The following is a 23,811-nucleotide window of genomic DNA, read 5'->3' as shown; positions in this document are numbered from 1 at the left end:
ATATTCTATCAATAATTCTATACTTTTGCAATAATAACTATTTAAAATAGGAAAAAGACGGGTGTAAGATTTAAGTGGCTATACTGCCCAGCCCAGGCCTCAGCTTACTTATGTTCTCAACTACTCTACCTCCCAACTAACAAGCCTACTGATTTTATATTTTGTATTTGTGTGAATTAAACGACGCATTGAAGCAAATAATTTGCATTGGGGATTTTTTTGTAATTGAGTTATTCAAGTTACTCGAGGAATTGTTTCAGCCCAAAGGCTACATAAGGGAATCAAACAGTAATCTATTCATTCTAGTCGTAATCACCATGACGCTTAGACATAGGCAAATCCTAAACTTTGGGCTTTTTTCTTTTTTTCCAGTGCAGAAATTAACTCAGGCATCTTGACAGTTTTTCACTGTGGGTTTTGGAGAAAACCTCACTGTTCCAGAAGGATACGGGAAAAAGTAAAAAGGCAAAAAGGGAATCGGCCAATAATCTAATGAACTACTCGCTCAATTATGATGACAGTCAAACCGATAACCATCTACATGTTTTTCACAAATATTGGTATTGTATTGATAGATAAACAGTGTATACAAAGTTATTTAGTGGTCTTTCTTGTTTCACAAAGGTGGCTTCACGTCACCTGTAAGGCCAAACTCGCTTATTTCTTTTGACGCATTACTAGTCCCATCTTTGTGTGGTTGTGCTCCATGCACATATTCCATAATTCCAAAAGCCTTTCTTCCACGGCTGTGTTGCGGGACAAAAAAATTGTTTCCCTTAAGTTGAATGGTTAAAGACACAGTTTGTAAATTACAGATGCCTTAAGCTGCCGTAAAAGACTTTGTGAGGCTATAACATAATATGTGGTAATGTAATGGTAAAATATACGATAATGTGGGCATGAATTATTAATCAGACGATTCTTTGTAACATGTAAATGAGGAATTTAAATGGGATATCATATCCGCTAGTTGTGTAAACATCGTAATTGGTATAATGTCTTCTTTACATTAAGGTCAGTAGTCAGAATGTTGCTGTTCATTTACACGTAGCCACTGTCAACTCTTCTCAGCTTCACCCTTTTATGAAATGGTCAAGACTCTTAAGTGATGACTGCCAGAATTGCAGTTAACATACCAACAATTAATGTCTCGGTGGCTATGTCCACTTCGCAGGAAGTCTATGGTACAACAGTGCTTTGACAATTAAACATATGGCTGATACAGGTGGGCATGTCATATCCTTTGCTGTTATTGGCTAATACAATAAGCCACAAAATTTTATCTAATCATATGAAGTGAGGGTATCATCAAAGTGCTTATTCTCCATCCTGAGGGGAACAGATCTGTGTACAGACAGCTGTCATGACAGTTCAAATGTTCTGACAATTTCAAGGTGGTGCCAGAAAACAACCGTCTGTACTAAATGCTCAGCTTGAACCAAACCCAAAAAGGTTCAGTGAGCTGTATTCAATCTGTATGATAAGATAGCCACAAAATTCATGTTTTTTGTTTAGAAATGAGTGAGTAGTAATAATGTTGTGGGGGCCATGATCTATTCTTGTGAACACAAGGATGGCCTTAATGGCTGTAATATATGATACAATGCCTATGATACTCAGAATGGAGGAACTGAAACGCCAAAGAGAGTGCTGCCAACAACCAATCAGCTCATCTGTATGCACAAGCTGTCCTCGTCATGAGGGCATCAATAACACTTTCCCTGTCAAAGTTTCTGCAATAGAATTTGAAAAGCATAATATTCCCCTGTCATTTTTGTCAGCTTCCAAGTAAAACTGCTCACGGCTATACTCACGGCATGCTATACAACAGATATGTAGTCAATTAGATATTTTATTGTGACTATTTTATGAGGCAGTGGATGATTAATTCAAATTAACATCTTCACTGACATTTTAATTTCCAGTGTTACTTTGGTGCTCTTAAATGTTAGAAATACATGATTGGTACAGTGTCTCCCTCTCTCTGTGTGTAAGTAAATATTTTAGCTCTAGTTTACTGTGCAGAAAAAAAATCAAGTCCTATGTAAGTATTCGAATACGAGAGACAAAATTAAGTTTATCAAATTTGACAAGAAATTAACAAGGAGTGTGATTGACACTTTCAAGACCACAGTTCAGGAGAGGAAAGGAGGAAGCCTTCATTTAATTTGCACTTACAGTCCTCCTTTCACTCAAATATCAACCCTGTCTGACTCCTTGTCCCTGATGTAGCGCAGATCTTAAACCTTTTTGCACATTTTGCACTTTTAAAAATCACAAAATAATCTTACGCTTGCTCATTTATCCTGTGATTATACCATGTATTTGTTCATGTAGATACAATACAGAGTAAAGTGCTAGAAAATCTTTGCTCATAATCTACATGTATAACACCGCAAAAAAAAATTGAATCATATTTCAGTTGGGTGCATGTTAGCTCGTTGTTGCTCTGAAACAAAGAGATCCATATCCATAGTCCTCAGTAACAACTGTTTGTCCTGCTATTAACAGTTCTGATCTGATTCTGCTTTATGCCCATCAGTAAAAAGTTAGACTTTCATAAACTTCGCAACAAGAGTTCCAAGTGATGCATGCAGTTCATCTTTAGATGTCACCGTGCATTATTTTTCTAGATTTCAAATCCAGTTGCTAAATTGTCCAACATCATAACTCTGACAACACCGGCATGTTCCTGAGAACATGACAGGAAAAAATATTTAAAATCAATTAATACTCTACTCCTGGCCTATGAATTTTGAAGCACCTGCAGAATAGAACATTACTTCAGGCGGTGAAGTCGTACAGATAGAATGCACTAGATGAGTAAATGTTGCCTGGCGACAGAAAATGGTAGAATAACTGACCACTGGTCTAATGCTTTTGGATGTGTGTACAGATGTACTGACAATACTTTCATGTCGGGCTAATCCCTTTGACAGTGACTGATAACTACCATCTGTCCTTTGTCATGATCTTGGCAGCATGTAACAAGAAACAGAACATACGGTAAATGCAGCAACAAGACTCAGGAGGTAGAGGTACTGAAAGGCAGGCCATTATATAGAGGTATGAGGCAGAAAGAATGTCTCAAATATTACCACAACTTGGCAACATACTGCATGAGTTAGGACTAAATGAGTTCATTATGAAAAATGGAAGTCTTGGAAAAGCATTCGAAGCATGAGGGGAGGGGTGGAGGGAGATGGCACAGATGTAACCATGACAACTTAAAACATTTACGGTATTTTCCTTTTGATCCGAGCTTCTCAGTTAATTTCAGAGTTAAAAGATGTATTTATATCTGTAAGGCACCGAGCAGTTTGGTTTAGTAAACATTATTTGACTGCAAAGATGAAGTTTTACACAGCTGAACAATACACTAAGCCCATGACATGTCTATCTGGACCAGTTGTTTTAATTTCATTCATCGTGGCCTCATTAAAGCATCTGCACAAGTCACTTTAGTGCTTGTGCTCAAGAGTATTTTCCAGTTTAACTGCTGATTTTTGTCTCTGCTTTGGAGGTTTCCCAAAATGTTTTGTATCCACATTATTAGTGTTCACAACTTACCACCAGTTCAACACAGATTTATTTACCTCCTGACATGATGTGAAACCTCTGATGGTAATCATCAAAAATCGAGCGCAAATGAAATGTGAGCAGTGAATGTAGCATTTCATTAGTCCTCTGTTAGGAGTTGTTTCCCTTCAGCAGTAAGCACGTTTATATGTTCCAGTCCAACCAAACCAGGACTTTTAAAGGACATGTAGCCGGTTTTAAAAGCCGGTCTCATTCACACATTTTTGTTACTTCAGTCAGGCAGCAACTCAAAGCATTTCCAGAATGTCACTCTGCTCTAATAAAAACCTAATTTTATCATCACAGCATCATCTGACAGAATCACCTTTCAATAAAATGTGTGTGAATTTGGTTCTACTGACATGTAGACATGTATAATGACCTCCCACAGAGAAAGTTAGAAGTAGCACAATGTTTTCAACATCTTCTTACACAGTCCAGTGTCTTACATACCTTGGTTAATAACTCAGTTTTGCTGGCTGGACTTATCATCAAGTCACTGCTATCAGATGTTTGTTTGCAACACCATGGGAACAACAGGAAATTGGAGACTTTTAGGAATGGGTTGGCAGGGTGGATATTTGTTGCTCTTTCACTCACTTCCCACCTGTTGGTGGAACAAATATCTCGAATATCTGCAGCGGCGGGTGAGTTGCTGCTGTTTTAAATGGAAGGAGCATGCTCTAAATTCAGGCTGATGAGGAGAACTGACCAGACCAGCAAAAAATTTTAAAGTCAACATGCATGACGAGGTAAACGATTAAAGCTCTTGAAATTGCAGACAGCAATGTCATTATCCTCATGTCAAATTTGACCTGACATTGGATATTCTCAGCACATCAGTTAATGTGGGTCAAACTCAAGATCGTAAACAATAAATAATACAATACAAACATTTCAGAATGCTGCAACGGTTTCCCAGTGGAAAGGAAACCCTCTTGGAATTGAGTTCACATTGTAATAATTAGAGCTGTAAATGCACAAAGCAACCTTCCGTGACATCTTTCCGGCTTCCGACATCTTTCCCAGACACAGGAATAATTTGTATAAATCAAAAACATCAACATCGTACCACTTTTGGTTTTGAGAAACTCAAACCTTTGCCAAGATATGACCTCAATTTTTGTTTAGCTAATTTAAAAAAAAAAAAAACCTACAGAAGCTATGCACTAAAGTTGATATAGCAATTTGCACTCAGTGTGTTTGAGTGGATTTTTATTTGATCTTTCTATCCACAATCTTGACAAAGGAGACGGCTTGAGTTTCTCGACAGTTCCTTCACTAACAATAAATGTAGTGTTTCAATGTATGTACATATTAAATTCAGTTTGTTTTTCATTTTTCAAAAAGTTGTTTAAAGGCACTTTGCATAAAGAAAAACTCAACAATCCCCTTCAAACAAGCACTTGTCACAAAAACTCCCTTAAATACAGACACACCTACTCATTCAAATGAACTGTAGATAATTCTCTTGCTGACTGACCTGAGTAACATAGAAAAAGTTTCATAGATTTTATTCATCAGCATCCAAAATACTTGGACAAAGCAGAAAAAAAAAAAGCAGAAGTCGGTATGGTAAGCTTTGTGTAGCTCGGACCAAGGATCGCCTGTGCTGGTTGGAAAATATTCGTGACCTGTCAAAAATAGGCATAATACAGTACATAACACTGTGAGCACGATTTTCACAAAGGGCTATTAGTTTTTAAAATGTACATTTCATAGTAGGAAGCTGGAGCCGTGAGTGATGCAAATAGATTTACGCTATGATTCCATTGAGCACTGTTGTATTATTTTCAGCTGTTCTTGTGAACATCTGCTAAACTAAGTGATCTTTAATCCCTTGGCAGTTATTTGTTTATTCAAAGCCTGAACTGCGTCGTAAAATTTTGCTTCGGTGTCTGCTGATCCTTGTTAGGTCAAATTAATGACAAAATTTGTGTGCTGACTGAAACAAGCCACATGTCAGGCTGCTATGCATACATGTGTGTGTGTGTGTGTGTGTGTGGGGTGGGGGGGGGGGGTAGTGTCTTTCTAAAATGTCTGAAATTTTCCTATCTTTTGTGTAAACAGTATATATAATTACATATTTAAGCTGGTCAGGTTTTAAAGAAGTCGCGCACACATTTCCAAATGATTAAGTTTTTTTCAGTGGCAGGTTAGCTAATGGGAATATTAATCTGTGAACCAGGGGGAATTGCAAATTACTGCTGGAGAGATTAGTGATTCAATTGTTTGCTTTTGAAGGGGGTGAGAATTTTGTGCAGTACCTAGTCATTTCACAGTGTTCATTAAAGATTTATCTAATGTTTATATGTAAATTATGCTAGTAGATGGGGGAGGCAAAAATAGAAACACCGTCTGGTCATGTGATTTTATGCGATGCACACGACGTGACTTTTGAGTATGTTTTAACATGCTGTCAGCTTCACCATCCAGTTAGCCTGTTATAAATGTGTTTTTCCGGGAGTTACTAGCCATCCTGTTAGTTGGCATTTCATGGTAGGTTTATGAGGAGATCACTAAACTCTGCTGTTGTAATCCATCAGCAGACGGATGCATTGGGTGGGAAAGAGGATATGCACATGCATGTGTGTGTCATAGGAAACCTGGGGGCAAGCCCCCTTATGATAAGCCTCATGCCTCAGAGACTCATGCACATAAAGCAATGGGCTGGATTATTGTGTTTTGTAGCCTTCTGCTATGGTGAGTGACCTTCTACTAATGTGAAATTGGCTGGGTGTATTGTGCTGTACGTCTGTTGATTGTTCCGTATTACTCTGACATGCTTTGCTTTTTAGCCTGTTAACAGGCTGATACTTTCCTCCACAGGGCAGTTAGTCTTTTTGTTTATATTCTGTTCTTAACAGTACTGTATATAATTGGGCTAGTGGAGCTCATTTTCTGGGCTATTTGCTGTTTGTTTGCCCACAATTGTTTTTTTTTGTTGTTTTTTTCCATGCATTTTAAGATGTCTCTTGAATACAATTGTCTCTTAAATTCTCTGCTTTTATTATACTATGCATGAGCTAAAGGGAAAGCAACGAGAGAGCAGAATTACCATCTCATATAAAACTGACTCATAGCTATTATAGTTGTCAGTCTCCAGCCATTAGAATTTATGTGTGATGGCATATGATTTCATTACTTGATAGCTTTCAGTAAGGCGAAGTCCACCATTGTAAACTAAACCATTTCATCTGAATACCCACCCAATCCACTGAGGATTATACTTTACCACTAGCTTTAATTTCATTGCTGTGTTGAGTCTATTAGAGTTTGAAATTGTAATTCTGCTCATTCACAGTGTTTGATTGCCACTGTTTAAGGGGAATTGAGTTTAATTAATTTGTGTTGCTGTCTCTCTTTTTGTCTCCTGCGTCGTCTTCTTTCTCTCTCTCTCTCTTCGCCTTTTCTTTTTTCACCCCTTTCTATACATCCATCCTTGTCTTTTCTCAGGTGTTGGGCCCAGTGATTCAATCCCAGACAGGAGACTGAGGAAGTGGCAAATAGAAAGGCCATGGGGGTTAGCATGGGCCAGGATGTAGGCTGGCTCCTGTCTTTCCGGTTCTTGCTGCTGATGATCACAGTGTCATCCACCCAAAGCCAAGGATGCCCCCAGCGTTGTGAGTGCTTTGCCAAGCTGAAGACAGTGTCCTGTTATGGTAAACGTCTATCCGCACTGCCAGATGGAGTTCCATCAGACACCAAGATCTTAGACCTAAGTGGGAATAAACTTCGCTGGGTAGAGCATGGGGACCTGCTTCCATATCCACGCCTTGAGAAGCTGGACCTGAGTGATAACGTGATTAGTGTCCTGGAACCAAATGCTTTTTCTAGTCTCCAAAACTTGCAGTCACTTTCACTGAGGGGTAACCAGTTGAAGCTGGTCCCCATGGGGGCTTTCTCGCGTCTCTCCAATCTAACTTCTTTGGACCTTAGTGGAAATAAGATTGTAATTCTTTTGGACTTCACATTCCAAGACCTGAAAAGTCTGAAGAACTTGGAGGTCGGAGACAATGATTTGGTTTACATATCTAATAAGGCCTTCCTGGGTCTGGTAGGACTGAAGGAGCTGACAATTGAGAGGTGCAATCTGACTTCAGTGTCCAGCCAGTCGTTGTCTTACCTGCATAACCTAGTGACTCTTCGGCTTCGCTACCTCAGTATCTCTGCCTTAGAGGAACAGAACTTCAGGAAGCTGGGAAACCTGAGGGGGCTGGAAATCGATCACTGGCCCTTTTTGGAATACATCTCCCCTCACAGCCTGCAGGGTCTTAATTTGTCTTGGCTGTCTATTACTCACACCAACATCACCTCTGTGCCCACATCTGCACTGCGCAGTCTGGCTCACCTCACCAGCCTCAACCTCTCGTACAACCCGATCTCTGTGTTAGAGTCCTGGGCTCTGCGGGATCTTGTCAGGCTGAAGGAGCTGCATCTAGTCAACACTAACCTGGGTGTAGTGCAACCCTATGCACTAGGCGGTCTCAGACAAATCCACCTTCTGAACTTCTCCACTAACAACCTGGTGACCCTGGAAGAGGGAGCCTTTCAGTCTGTCAACACTCTGGAGACACTGCGTTTGGATGGAAACCCTCTGGCCTGCGACTGCCGCTTGCTCTGGATCCTTCAGCGCAGGAAGACCCTAAATTTTGATGGTGCCTCTCCTGTGTGTATGACACCTGTTGAGGTGCAAGGAAGGGCTCTCAATGCTTTCTCTGACTCAGCTCTCTTTGACCATTTTACCTGCCAGAAGCCCAAAATCCGCAACAGGAAACTGCAGCAGATATCTGCCCGAGAAGGGCAGGTAGTCTCATTCATTTGCAGAGCAGAAGGTGAGCCGACTCCCATGATATTCTGGATTTCTCCTCAGCGCCGCCGCATAACCACAAAGAGCAGTGGTCGACTAGCTGTGTTACCAGAGGGCACACTAGAAATAAAGTACGCCCAGGTAATGGATAGCGGAACATACATCTGCATAGCGAGCAATGCTGGTGGAAATGACACCTATTTTGCCACACTCACAGTGAGTGGGCTGCCGCTAGATGCTGCCCTCATGGCCAATCGTACCTATTATGCCGGAGACCTTAATGACACAAATCTGAATGACACCAGAGTCTTCTTGAAGTTCACTCTTGACCTCAAGACCATCCTCATATCAACAGCCATGGGCTGTATCATGTTTCTGGGAGTGGTTCTGTTTTGCTTCATTTTGCTGTTTGTCTGGAGTCGAGGTAGAGGGCAGCACAAGAACAATTTCTCTGTCGAGTATTCTTTCAGAAAAGTGGATGGACCCGCAGCCAGTGGAGGACAGGGAGGAGCACGGAAATTCAACATGAAAATGATTTGATCTGTCTTATTGTTCTTTCCACATTACTGTTTACAAACAGTCCCCAACTAAGTCACGAAGGAGCACAACAGATATTCAAGCATATAATAGTGATCAATTATGGGACATTTTACTACGGCAAAGTTTTGTAATTGAAAAAAAAACTACTGCATGCAAAAAAGCAACTTGTGACGCTTTGACAGACACTATTTCTACTGCTCTTTGTTGTGTGTTCACATTATTGTGCAGAAGAAATCTGAATTATAGTTGAATATTTATCAAAATCTTGACCAGACTGTTAAAAGACCAAGCAACAAGAGAACTCAGTCCCACCAGTCTGTAACCTCTTCGAAGCTCATGCCAACTCCACCGTTCTTCCCCATAAGGAACTTGTCCTTCACCTCTCTGCTCCATCTGAGGAGATTCAAGCACTCTGTATCTAAACTGGTGAATACATAATTACTGGGTTGTGCTCAGTGGTTGCCAAGGACTTGCCAATACATATTTGGATAGTTCCAGCTATTTACTGCATATTAAGACTTATTTACAGTGATCGAGGCTCTTTTTGTGGAGGCATATTACTAATTGTGGGTTCTTACAGAATACGTCACATCTGGAGACCTCATTCTGCAACACTGCCAATGTGTCCATAAAGCACCACGTAATATCACTGTCCTTCCAAATGTGAGGTACAGGGAGAAACCTACAGTACTTGAAAGCACTAAAAGTTGCTTCAAGATGTTTCAAGCTAACATGGGATTCTATTTATTAAGCCACAGTGCAGAGTTTTGTGGTAACAAATAAAACAAACACACATTTTCTAGTTAGATTTTCCATTGTTGTGCACAGTCTTACCGTCTTGATCTGTAAAACAATAAATGCATGTACACCCTTTGCTTCTGACACTGAATAATTTGTATTTGTACATTCAAAAGCTGTAGGGGTGCATTCATCCCAAATGTTGTGTAGATAGGATATATGAAATGTATGAAATGTATGAGATGTATTATATATTTTGTAATCACTGACCTTGAAATCATTGTGGTTGTTTATAGTACCGTTGAAAGTTTAATCAAGCTTTACTGTTCTATTGTTATTAAACTGCTAAAGTCTCTTGTCAAATTCAGTGATATCCAGTTTAGTTATGAGGAGAATTTTAACAGTGTACCATGCCATCACATAGATATGGCTGCGAAATATGTCTGCTCGCTCTCTGAGCTCACACAGCAAATCATGAAGGACATTTAGTGTACAGCAGGTTTCAGTTCACTTGCCTATTTTTGGCTGTGTAAGTGTCAGTGGGGAGGCCTCGCTGAGCAGCAGGTGAAGGGCTTAAGCAGGTTCTCATCAGGACCGCAAAAGACACATACAGGGAAAATGCAAATGTATTAAAGACCTTCCACAGAGGTCATTATGACACTGAGATGGGAAATAACTTACTCTGAAGGTTGAAACGGATTACTTTGAATAACATTAGGCTTAAAAGAAAGGTGTATAATAGGGTTTAAGTCTAAGTGTAAGTGATTCTGAAGGTGATTTCAATGTGCAGCATTATAAAACTTTTCAATTATTTCGGTCTTCTTAAGACTGCTGCTGATGTCCATCTCAGCTTCGGTAGTAACAATTGCACTTTCATCAGTGTTGTTTTTCTGCCCCCTGGTGGCTAAAATCAATACTGGATTTACCCAGTTTTTACAGTAAAATAGTGTGTTGACCGTACCACGCTTTAGCTCTAATAGCAAGCAATTTACTCAATTTCCACAGGAGGAAAATTGTTTAGTTAAAAGATGGCCGACCTTAATGCAGTGTGGCAGGAAACAAAGATTTTAAGTTCCTGGCCTTGCAAACCCTGTCTCTGCCAATATTGAAGGTTACAAAAGGTTACAAATGGGAAATTGTAAAGAGTTTCTTATGTTACCTTATTTAGGTTTCACCCATATATACATTGCACAACAGATAGCACCGGCAAAATCATTAACAATGAACTGTGAGTATGTTCATGTATGGATTTTACATCAGCTTATCTTTCTCTTTGTATTTGCACAAACGTGTAAGTGAATCATTTTCAGTAATTTCCTTGTCCTTTGATAAGTTCATTCTGTAACTATGGAGAGCTCTGTGTCTGGAAATTGTGTAACACTGTTTTTTGTATTGTATTGTTTTATATAAAAAAAAGGATGAAGCACACTGTTCTTAAAGCATGTATTATCTGGATGATGATGTTGTGTCCCCATTCCATTTTTACTGCGTTTGTCTTGTCTCTTTAGTCTTTACGGTGGCAATCTGAGGGATAAGTTGGTCACTGAGTCTAGAACAAACCTGTGACCTCCCCCACCCTCACAGTGTGAAACCTCCATTTTAATTAGTTCCACCCAAGAGGTCTTACTTTAATTCTAAAGGTTATTTCAGTCAGAACGATGGGTGTCATGAGTCATTTTAGCAAATGATGTAAGACTGTATGACAAGGGTTTTTATGGGTCATTTTCTATGCATTCATCAAAAGTTCTTAAAGAAATAAGCTAAACCTTGTGAGCGGATAAAGGGAGCAGAATTCACACTTTAATGTGTTGTTTGTTTCTCTTTGGCTTTCTAGATCCTAAAATGTAAAACTAAAGTAAGTTTTGAAACTAAACCAAACTAAACTAACACCTATTATTATTTGTGTATGATAATTGATGCCTGACAGAGTACAGGACCCTTTACAGCCAGCTTGAAACTCTATGAGCCTTAAAAACCACTAAACACGAAAAAAAAAAGTGTTTTGGTTTTAAATACTTGAATATTTGAGCTTTGCGTTGACTATTATCTTGAAACGAGAAAGACGTTTTCACATTCATCATCTGGGAGGTGAAGTTCTGTCCATAGTCACCTTAAATCACAGTTCAACTCTTGTACATAGACAGATGATTTGGGGACATTAAAGGCTCAGTGTAGAATGTTAGTGACATCCATCAGCATAAATTGCACATTTCAACCAACTGAATGCTATTCACCTCTTTCTCTTCTTCCAAATATCGAGGTAAAACTTTACTAGATGATACTAACAGCGCAAAAAGCCATCCCTTATAACAGTGTTTAGTTCGTCACCACTGGGCTACTGTATTAGCATTGGGATGCAACGGGGCAAAGGGCTGAAGAGGAGGACTTGACTTGATGTGATGACTCATCCTAAGGTTGTGAAAATACAACATTTCTAATTTCCATGCAGTTTTACTTCAATCCAAACATAGTCCAAACATATATGTGTAAACATATTACACTCGGGATAGATTTACTATGGCTTAGCACCTAGTGTAAACTCTGTTTTAGCATTTTAAAAGAATTACAATTATGTTTGCACCTGAAAGGTGTGTGTTAATCATGGGTGTTTCCCTTTCAAAATTCAAGGAGAGTATTATTTGAATGAATCTCGCAGAAACCTCTGTTGCCTGGATGTCATCGTACACATTTACACCTAAGTTGCCCCTGAATTCAGAGGAACATGACTACATCAAACAGCCAGGAGGCTGTATTTCACCGACAGGTTTGTATTCACATGCTTTCATCTTCTTGAATAAGAGCTGTTTACAGATTTCCAGTTTGGCTTCACAGATTGTTGGATGCTAGGCAAGTCTGAAAGGTGTCTTACTTGTTGTCATTTGGCTACATGTTAGACTTTAATGACTCTTCACTAATGCTTGACGCTGTTTCATTAGAAAATAAAAGTGTTAGGGTTTTTTTTTTTCAATTTAGACCCAATAAACAGTCTTTTTCTAATCTGATTTTAAAGATCTCTCACATGTCTTTTAACTGATTCATGTTTATCTGGCCTGCATCATAGCAACAAGAGCAAGGTGCTCCTCTGCTACTGATGAACTAAGGCTCCTAATTATCAACCAGTCTGATTGTTTGTGATTTTACACTAATTTGCTCCTGGTTGACTGATTTGATCATTATTAAAATTAGCTGGATGCATCTTAAGTTTGAAAATCAGCTGGGTTTTAGGACCTCAACTGCAGAATTGGACACTCACATCAGTAAAGTTTTCTGATTTAATTCAAATCTTGCATTGACACACATGTTCAACACGAGACCAGATTCAGTCACTATTGGCAAATATGACAAATTCAACAAGAAAAATGAACATCATTATCTCATCTAACTTCATATAGGTAAAAAGAAGAAACACCGGGCCACTTAAAGGTTCTTTTATTCCAGGTGGTGCTGTTAGGTTTGCATCCTAATTGTTCAACCAGTGCTAGCTCATGGCTCATATAGATGCTGGTATCATCCAATGAAATGACATTGGTCATCTCATTACCCTCTCAGGACACAAGTGGATCGAATTCAGGGGAATCAAACAAAATGTAGAGCAGACATACAAAGCCCGCTCTCTGCAGGGGCCGGCTTCTGTGTTGCTGCTGGTGTTTACCACTCTTGCAAAGCCCCCTCCAACTTACCATAAATATGATAAAGAATGACTCATCTGTTGACATATCCACACCTCTGTTGAGCTGTGTGTGTGAAGGGTTTTTGCACCTCTGGTGTCTCAAATATATTTTTGACTTTTCAATGTGTCACTTACATCTTCCCCTTCTTGTTACTGTGACCCAAACTTAAAGCTATCTAAGCCTGCTCAGCGCTTTCATTCAGAGTGAAAAGATGCAAGCTTCTTCATTCTGCCATATCATACAGAATTTGGTGTGGTCCTCCAGCCGATTGTTGTCTTTCTTTACAGTGTCCCTGTTGTTTGTGCACAGCAGATTGTGTGATATTTGATATTTGTCACGACAAAACCTGAAAAACAGTCTGAGGTGACTCAGAATTACAACTAACACAGGTTTCCTTGTGATATTTTTATTGAGGATCGGTCCAATACATGTTCCGTATATGACAAGTATTGCTGACTTTCTGTGCAGTCTTCAAAACCCCAGCTACAATCTTCTTGTTTATTATATTAGTAGAGCGGTGTGCATTACACATTAAACTGTTGCATATATAAATTTTCCTGTCCCATGACAGGAACTTTCTATGAAACCTTGCAGAGAACAGAACTGATTTTCAAAACGATTTAAGAAGTTTTTCTCCACATTAGAGCTCAGTGCTTTCATTTTATAACTTCAAAGTACCTGAAACTTCCTCCCTCATTAGTATGTGCTGACTATGGTTACCATTGCAGAGGAGGGGATGTCTGAACAGGAATTCACAGTTATCGCCAACATTTCAGATGAGCCACGGAAAGATGCGTCACCAGGGAAGTGTGTGGCACCTGCATTATAGTGTGAAATTACATCATTAACCAAGTTGCACTGCCGTGAATTTGATCTATCTACCAATCAATGTACTTGGGCGAGCCAGCTGTGACGAAATGCACAACGAGCTTCAACCTGGCCCTCATGTGCCCCCTTCATTTGGTTAAGAGAGGAAATGATGTTAGAGTGCACTTTAGCACAAAGATACTCAACTTCTGCTTCACCAGAGGTTATTTGCAGCTACACATTGGGAACATTTATTGGGTGATTTTAGTGATATAACACTGCGTATGTGCAAGGACGAGTGTGTATGTCTGTGTGGGTAGTAATCACACATTTTGTGTTACCATGGTGTTGAAATGCGGTGGCCTAAATGGGATTGTTGTGGTTAGCAGCTGTTGAACAAACAATTTACTGGCAAAAAAAAAATGGGTGCGCTTTCTTCCATCAGCCTGCAGAAAGGTTGATGAGCTGCAAGCAATGGATTTATGAAAATGTGAGCATTTATGGTAAATAGATCACTAATAAAAGTGCTCTGAAAAGCTTTGTTTGGATATGATTCATGGATACACTTTTGCTCTCTGTACTTAATCATGCTGCCAGCTACGACCTAGTAAGATTGTAGCTCAAGTGTGACTCATTCTTCTCTGAAAGTTAGTTTTGGTTTCTCACCTTTGTGAGTAGTTTCATTTCATCATTTACATTTCATCAGTTACTGATCATGTGTGGTGTGTCCTGCCACACGATACGGATAAGAAATCTACCATCAAGACTGGGTTTGTTCTGCATATGTTCCATGTGTTTGACCTTGGACTCCGCAATACTCTTAATAGAAGTTGATAACCTTGTTGAGGTCTGTGACATTGCTGCCCACCAAATACCAGGAAAAAGCAGAATGTGTTTGTAGAAGCACACAAACTCACTTCTTTAACATATTACTGCCCCTTTTCTGCGGCTTAGAGGGCTTGGGAGTGTTACTGAAAAAGCATCGGCAAAAAATACGTTCGGTAGTTCACAAAAACATCCACAGCGCGACCACTGGAGCTTTAGTCTACAGCTAAAGACCAGAGTAACCAGTCTAACCAACCGGGCCCTAAACACCTGTAAGTATCTTCCAGTAAGAGTTCATTATATTGGCTCATTCGCTATAGTCCAGAGTCCAGACTAAACATGGAGAAGCAGCATTTAACTGTTGTGCTGCAAACAAGCGGAACAAACTGCCAGTGGAGATTAAACTTTCACCAAATCTAGACATTTTTAAATCCAGGTTAAAAACATTTCTTTTCTCATGTGTCCATGCATGAAATCTGCACGATATCTTTGGACTTATCTAGACTGTTGCTTGTATTTAATTCATTTTAATTTTATTTGTTGCGCTTTATATTCTTTCATGTATTTTTAATGCTTCTTACACTCCCCGCTGCAATGCTTTTATTTTATGTAAAGCACTTTGAATTGTTTTGTACATGAAATGTGCCATAAAAATAAATTTGACTTTGACTTTGATGTGTTTTTTGGTACAGTCGCAATCTGGCAAGCTGCACATGAAACATACACTGTTTATTTATAAGATAGTCTGACTCCCAATGTGCTCAGATCTGCTTATTGGCTCCTAGATGTGAAATGTTTCATAAGTTATATGAGTTAATAGTCGTAACCATGCTAAGTTATTGAATTTCTGGCCATAAACCAAAAAAAAACAAAACGTGTTATGTTGCAAAAAGTAGTAGTCAGTGGTCAGCTGCTTTCTGTGTGGAAGCCAGCAGGACAGGCCGCTTCTCTGGCCAGCAACAATGTTGCTCTGAGCACTTTCAGCCTGTGAGCCAGCAACCTGACCTGCTGCTGACACACACATATCCTGGAAGAAACAACAGTTTTACTATTTGTCTCTGTGAGGTTAGACCATAGACTTTTTCTGCAGTCTGTGTCTCGGACTGACATTTTCAAACACGAAGCCCACAAGCCTCAAGTCTGCTCCTGGCAGTGTAGGTAGCATCTGAATGGGAGAAGCCCTTAATCTCCTCTCCGGTTGAGATCGGAAAGGATGGTCATGTAAATATCAGTTTCTTGGGGGGAGGAGGAAGGAAGAAATTATCTGTACAGTGAAAAGTATTGAACACTGTGGGTGGCAAAGAGTTTTAATCTTTTTTTAAAAAAATCAAATACATTTTGCATAATGTAATCGCAAAGCTCATTTTGATATTCAAGTTTCAAACACCAATCATCACGCTTCAGTTTCCATTTAGAAGTGAGATTGTAGCTTCCAGTTATTTTTGGCACAACATGATTACAGGAGTAAGGAGATGAATGCTCAATCCTACATTATCTAGCCATGATCACGGCTGGTTAACAGCTGCAAGTTTGCACAGAGTCATGTTTGTCCATTATGAAAATACAAGCTGATGTGCGACAGTTTAGTCAAAGTTCTGTTTAAACTCATACATGTAAAAAAGGGCCGCATATAAGCCGGTTTGCGATGTTTGAATTGGTAGCAGTCCAGTCTTTAGGAGAGGATGATTAGCTGAAAGTAATAGCTGCAATCTTGTCTCTTGATGTTTCACATTTGACTATCAACCCTTTTGAAGTGCTCAGGAAAGTCCACATTGCAGAGCTAAAGTAGGTTTAGAGCTATATTTGTGTGATGCGCCACTGCAGGATATGAACTTCGCCAACAGGAACAGATTCTATTTATTTTTAATGTTGTTGTAGTATGAATGATCATCATCCATCATATATACTACAAAATGATGTAACGAAGAAAGCTGACAGTGGCGATTTCTTTCCTGTGTGCATTTAATCAGTTACTTTTAAAAACAGCATGCACTGTGAGTTATCAGTTCACAGAAATACAGCTCTGATTGTCAGCAGGGATATTGGTCATAATGAAACTAGTAATGACAAAAAGTTTCTTGGCCATTAAGTCTAGCAAATTGTAAAGTAAATCAGCCCTTCTGCATTTGTCAGTCAGAGATATATTGTCTTTGTGGAGATTGTTTTTTGCCGCCTCTGGTTGTGATTTTACGAGGTGGAGCAGAATACGACAGCAGCCCTGGTACCTGCTGCTCCTCTTCCTCATCTGAAGCTGCTCTTGTAGGAATGGGTCTCAGAAGGGGGGCTCCGGGACAGGCAGAATAAGTCGGCAAGAGATTTCGAGGAAGGACAAAAGGAGCGAGGACCCCAGATCCCGCAGTACCAGGTGCATTTAAGTACGAATAGCCTCTCATGGTTTGGAGGGCATATGCGGGGAGTAAAAACGACTGAGAGGGGAGGTGGCCAGGCATAATGGAAGAGTCTCTCCCGCCCACGTAGTAGTTTCTCTGCAAGGACTGGTGATGGGTGCTATTGGCAGTCATAGGTTGGGTGCTGCTGTGGGAATGGTGTGGCAGATGGGTACTTTGGTGACCCGTATAGCCAGCAGGGTGGGTCAGACCGAAGTGGAGCTTGATGGCCATTAACTCAGCACTTAGCCTAGCATTTTCGTCTTTCAGAGCCATGAGATGACTCTCCAGCACATAGTCGTTCACCCTTCTCTTCTCTCGTGACCGTTTGGCCGCCTCGTTGTTCTTACGACGCTTCTCCCAATAGAGGGCATCCTTCCTCTCCTCAGGTATGAACTCCCTTCTGCGTCGGGGTCCTTTACGACCCACATCATTTTCGACTTGTAAAACAGTACCGTTTTGCTCTCTGTGATAAGGTAATGATAGGGACTCCATGCTATGTGAAAAATGAGTGAAATCACAGACCTGGAATAAAAGCAAATAAGAGAGTAGTGTTGGTAGAGCTGCAGAGATGGGTTAAACAGAGAGCAGGTGAGTAATATGATATTACAGACATTCCTCAATATTTTTCTATTGTGTGGAAAAGTATATTGAAATAGACAGTATAATAAGAAAATTACTGTCCGGTTGATAAACAATGAAAATTCTAGTTACAAAGGTTTAGAAATACCAGTATATGAAATGACTTCATCAAATTGTAGCTCCTTACCTTGTGGTGATGTATGTCGGCTCGTCTTCACTGAAACCACTGTAGTATTTCTCAGTGTTGCAGTGTTGATTGATCTGATCCTTGATATCCACAAACCAGTCCTATAACCTGTCATGAAAAACGTCAACAGACAGAAAGTCAACAATTAGTTATTTTCGCGGAAATATATGCGTTTTAGACGAATGTCTATGAAAATGTACTGAAGGTGTGATGGTTTGTAAGCATTAATGGTTATATACACCAGTATGTGAAGAGAATATGTACTCACATTGTCAATGTGTAAAGCCCTTGTACCAGTTCATTTGAAGCAGTGTCTTGCAAGTCTAACAAAAAGATGTTCACCTCTAAACCTCCAGAGCACTCAAACCCTGTCTACACCTCCAGCATTCAAACCTGCTTCCTGAATCAACCTCACCCCCTACCTGTGTTGACCACGTGAGAAAACGTGACGGAAACATGAAGTAGACTAAAAAAGAGTATGGACTTTTTTTTTTCCAAGTTTCATGTTGTGGGTTATTGATGTGCAAAGGTTACAGTGTTCCTTTACTGCTGATTGACTGGCATACTTAAAAAGATGCTTCGTGTCTCCCGTGGTTGCACGATAAATTCAAATGTATTCGTGGAACTCAGTGAAATATTTCATCGGTGTTGCAGAGTTACATCGTGCAGAGAGTTTTCTGTGGCCACGAAGTTGCAGTTGCAACCAGAATGCGATTACTTCAGCTTGTCGTTTACAATTTAGACAGCTTTTCACCATCAGAGTAGACTCCCATCATATTCTCAAAGGAACTTGTTCTTTAGTCTGACAATTGCTTGTGTTTCTTGCTCTATCCCCCTCAACTTCCTCTTCGATGGCTTTGTCTGCCCTCTCCACCTCTTTAATCTCTGAGTCAGTGACGGTTAATCCCTTCCCTTTCAAAATTCAAACTCAAACAGGTTCAGATTGTTGTTGTTTTCTTCTTTTAAAATCAGCCTGAAAGGAATGGTGGTAGCTTTTAATAAATTCTCTTTCATTCGCATGGGTTTGTGGGCGGTTTTATGTGAAGCTGTGCAAAATGAGTGAACACAGTGGAAACCACAGCCAGCCTCCTCTATGCGCGATCAAACACTAAAATGCACGCAAACTCCTGTGCATAATAAACTTATACTTCTGTCTCTCAACTCATTGATGTGCCTTTCACACATTAATGTTGCATTCAACAACTCATGAGCCCATTTTTCATCAGACATCACACTTAAAACTTTGACGCTAAATGTGACGCCTCATAACTGAGCTGCTGTCTGTAAGCTGTCTCTCAGGATGTCACACAAGAAGCACTCTCTCAAGCACAAACTATAACTATTTTAGTGAAGTTTGATTGTTAACTTCATTTGTCTGTCCTCGAGTGCCTTCCAAGCATATTTACTTGCCCTCTAGTTATACTTTGACATGCGAATCAGACCGAGCCACGAAAAAAAGAAAAAAGGTTTCAGAGAGGCCATGTACTCTCTGTGCAGAGGTGAGAATATACATGAGGTTAAAAATATTCAAACCCATTCCCAGCAAGAATGCAGACCCTAACTCTATGTGTTTGTATGTTGTGTGAGACCATGCACACCTGCATGCTCGTGCGGGACACAAAGACTGTGTGCTGTGTACTGAAAAAGCAACAGCAGGAAGAGAGAGAACAATAATCACTCAGGAAGACACAGATGAAGAGAACATAAAAAAAGACAGGGTTCCTGAGTGAAATCTCTCTTGAGGCCGAGCCCACTCGCTACTCCGCTGCACAGTTGCACCTGTTTCTTATATGCTAATTATAGACAGCCTGCTTTTTAGTAAGGAACTCTCGAACTTCTTCTTTTGGTGACTATCCGTTGTCTTGCATTCTGCCATCTGTTGTTGTGTTGCCGTGCACCCTCCACTGAATCTGAATAACCTCTCATAGGGAGGAACCTGGTCAGTCTATATTCTGTGGCTTTCCATCTCAATATTCTGTGTTCACATTGGGCATAAACTGACGCCCGGGGGAATTGGACAACACTTAGCTGTGTGTATTGTAAATAGATAGCACCATTGAATATGAAATTTGCCTTTCTAAAATACTTACTGTGCATTGGAAGGAGTATTTAAAGCAATTGGAATATTTTCACATTCTTAAGTTGCTTCACTGTTACTTCAGTTGCTTTTAAAATAGATGGATTTTCTTTCAAAGTGGTCATGCTCTACACACAATACTCCAAAATGACAAAACAAAAACACATCTCTTGGTGTTTCACTGATTGAAAGTGTCAACGGCCTTCGAAAAGGTTGTGTATAGGAACAGATCTGGAGCAGAATAGAAGCAAATGACCTAAAGCACCATATCACCGATCAATGTCAAACTGAAGAAGTTTGAAACACCTACAGACTTCTGAGCTCTGGCTACCCAGCGAAATTTGATAATCACAGAGGAAGAGCCCTGCATATGCTGTAATAGTGTAAGCAATGAGATCCAGAGCTTCTTGTTGAGATGGCAGAACCTTATATCACGGACAATTATCTGTGCAGCACTCCACCACCGGGCCTTTATGCTCGGTTGAACAAACGGATGTTCAAAACAGGCGTTCTTGGCAATAGTGCACTACATCGTGCAAAAGATAAAAACAAAACTACGTTTCCATGTTATAACTCGTATCAAGTGACCCTAAAGACTGGACAGTGGTGCGCATGCTGTAAAACAGGGGCATTAACTACCGCCTTATTTTAAATGTTTATTTTTGGTGAGACAGATGCTCGATGCAGTTGTGTAAGCTGCTGATCATTTGATGAGTGAAGGTGGTATTCTTTTCCGCCCTCTCACTCTCAAATTGAACTTTGAGATATATAATACTGTGCAGTTTGAAACAACTTCCCAACCTACTTAGAAACAACAGAACAATGTTAATCAGCGCGTGTCTCACACATCACATGCATCACCAGCCTGACAAAGAATCGATTGTAAAACTGCCTATTTGATTACATTGCAGGATACAGGCGTCTCGTCTTTTTCAATCTCTCGATGCAACAATGGTCAGGACAAATAAAGTACAAGGACTCTATATTTGAATCACCAAAGTATCCCAGAACAAAATGTATCACAGGGCGGGTAATTGAGATAAGGCTTCCCTTTGATTCAAACAGTCATTACTCAACCTAAAGATCCTTAACAGTCTCAGTGTACAGCATTGTACCAAACTCATTATTACCCGCTTTGGCCAACTAAAATAAGATGAATATTGTTTTTAGGTTATCTTGCATATATATGTGAGGTAGAAACATTTCCTCTTCCTTATATTGTTACAGTTTTATATGAATCTATTTAGAATAAGTGAAAGTTATTTTAGACAGGTGGCGGTTTCTTAACAATCGACAGATGTAAAATTGAATTTTGGTCACACTTGGAAAAGAGTTTTTACTCAAGTTTGCCGATGTTCGACCTCACGGCATTCGTCATTATGATGTGCCATGATCAGCACAGCACACTGTTATGGTCGTGTATGTGTGAAAAATGCCCATCCTTTGGCCACCAACACCTCGATTCATTTCCTTCCCCGAATCCATCTGATGAGAGGCCCACACCGCTGTTACATGAGCTAAGAAAAAAAAAAAGGTGCCTTACCGTCAACTGATGTGTGCACGAAATCCAGTGTTGCCACGCTGCCAGTGAGCTCTTTCAAAGATGTCCTACTCTCTAATATACAGTTTTAAGCAGCAACCTGTCCTGTGAGACTGTGCAAGGCAATTTATGCTCATATGAGTGGAGGGGTGGTGGGGTGATAGTAGCTTGTTGCTCCTAATCATACTCGCTCATCTCTATCTTCCTTTGCCTTCTCTCACTCTTTATGTGTTGTTTTCCTGTCTTTGACTCTGACTGTCCACCTCTGGTGTCAAATGAAAAGTGACTGCCTGCCTCGTTTTATCGTGATCAACATAATGTTGTGGTGTCCGTGGCTTTCCAACACAGGGGTTCCTCCTTGTGTGATGCCGCTGTCAAGTGCAGGCACGTTTTGCGTACACCATGATAAAACTGCTCGATTTTGATAAGACACAGGCTTATTCAACTCTTGAAATAGACGCATTTTAATTGTCTTGAGAGTATTTTGTTTTCGGAGGTGCTGTAGCAGCGTAATCGTGAGCTGTTTTGTGCTATTCTTCGCCTGTTTGGTCGACATATTTTACCGTCATGTTTCAGACACTTTCATGATACGCTTTTTCCAGAAGATAATCGGTCACGGGGGTCGTGTGGTCATTGCTACCAACAGTAGCAATAGAGGCAGTGTTAGAGAATGCAGCACCCATGCGAAGATGAAACTGAGTAAACCCAAACCGAAGGGAGACTCTTTTTGGGTGTGTGTATGAGTTTTTTTTAATAAATCTAGGTTGCCTCAGACTCACAGAAAATACAGAAGTGTATGTCCCTTATCAGTGTAGATGTCAAAGTTGCGAATACATAACTAAACATTTGTTTCTGCTTTTTGCAGCTCACTCTGCTCACTTTAGAACTTATTATTGGAGGAGCAACATTTTTAAAAGATGCAACGATAACACTTTGTCACTCGTTTTGAAAGCTTGAAGATGTCCCAACAAAAGTATGTTCCCTGTTATCATTCGCCTATTATTGTAGAAAATACTTCAATTAAGTCTGCATGGACAAGAAAAATGCTATAACCTTGTGCAGTGTTGTTTTATGTCAAATAGAGTTTTATTTTTAACTTCTTTTCATTCTGTCACTCCACTTCATGAGGGACAGAAGTGTGAACGGCCCTCATGTCAAAGCTGGAATAAATTTACAAAGACATTTTAATTTAACATCATCTGACAGTCAAAAAATTACTAAAGATTTGTAAGTGCTATGAGAGGTGAGAATTCAGTTGGCCGCCATTTTGCAACCAGTAGTTTCAGACATTCATGTGCTGTTTTTTTTTTTGTTTGTTTATTTTGTTTCAATCTCCATCAAGTTTAAGGTATGGTCTTTTACAAATATTGTGTCTAAAGCATGAGAAACATTAGCAAAGGCTGAGCTCCTTTGAAAAAAATATAGGTTGGATTGTTCAAAAATAAATTAGTGCACAAGAAGATGTAAAAAAAAAACATGCCATATTTCAACTAGGCTCATTTATTATACTTTTACTTACAAATGTGTCTAAATATTACACGAATGCACTGAAAATGAAAGTATTGTTGTATTTACTCAGAAATCGTTACTCATCTGAAGGGTGCACCCTGAAGAGCCAGAAATGATTTTACACTAACCACGTTGGCCTCGTTCGACTCAGAGCTCACTGTTGGCAACTGCTTACACTGTCGCGCCCTCTGCTGGTGTGTTCTGGGACGTATGCGTCCTCTGGACACTCAGGTGTCACTGCAGTTTCGTCAAGGATGCTAATATGACCAGGAGCAAGAAGTCAGTTTGTCATTTGTGGAGGAGTTAACACATGAGATGTGCAAATTAAAATGAAATGTCATCTAGCTTGTGTGATCATGACCACCACTGAGACTGCAGTCAGAAAATAGATGGATTTTCCACAGTGCACTCAGAAAGGCATTTTCTGGATGGGTCAATCACGAGTTTTCCGATTATGAATGCAGCCTTACATGAATGTAATCTCAAATGAACACTAACCTAAAGAGTGCCCAATAAATAGGTCGGAGATTGATTTCTTTTTTCAATTGTAATCATCTGC

General features: G+C 39.9%; 1 protein-coding gene across 1 annotated transcript in view; it reads left to right on the top strand.

Moving 5' to 3' along the window:
* Nucleotides 1–10,030, top strand: part of lingo3a (leucine rich repeat and Ig domain containing 3a) — a 35,156-nt gene extending 25,126 nt beyond the window's left edge. The window contains exon 2 of the mRNA XM_075485170.1: nucleotides 7,036–10,030. Within this exon, the coding sequence (XP_075341285.1) occupies nucleotides 7,097–8,929 (1,833 nt within the window). The 5' untranslated portion in view covers nucleotides 7,036–7,096 and the 3' untranslated portion in view covers nucleotides 8,930–10,030. The remainder of the gene's footprint in view (nucleotides 1–7,035) is intronic.
* Nucleotides 10,031–23,811: the final 13,781 nt, after the last annotated feature.

This window comes from Odontesthes bonariensis, chromosome 15 (assembly GCF_027942865.1).
Source record: "Odontesthes bonariensis isolate fOdoBon6 chromosome 15, fOdoBon6.hap1, whole genome shotgun sequence".
NCBI lineage: Eukaryota > Metazoa > Chordata > Actinopteri > Atheriniformes > Atherinopsidae > Odontesthes > Odontesthes bonariensis.
Note: the sequence above shows the minus strand (reverse complement) of the source record. Positions and strands in the feature narration are given on the sequence as shown.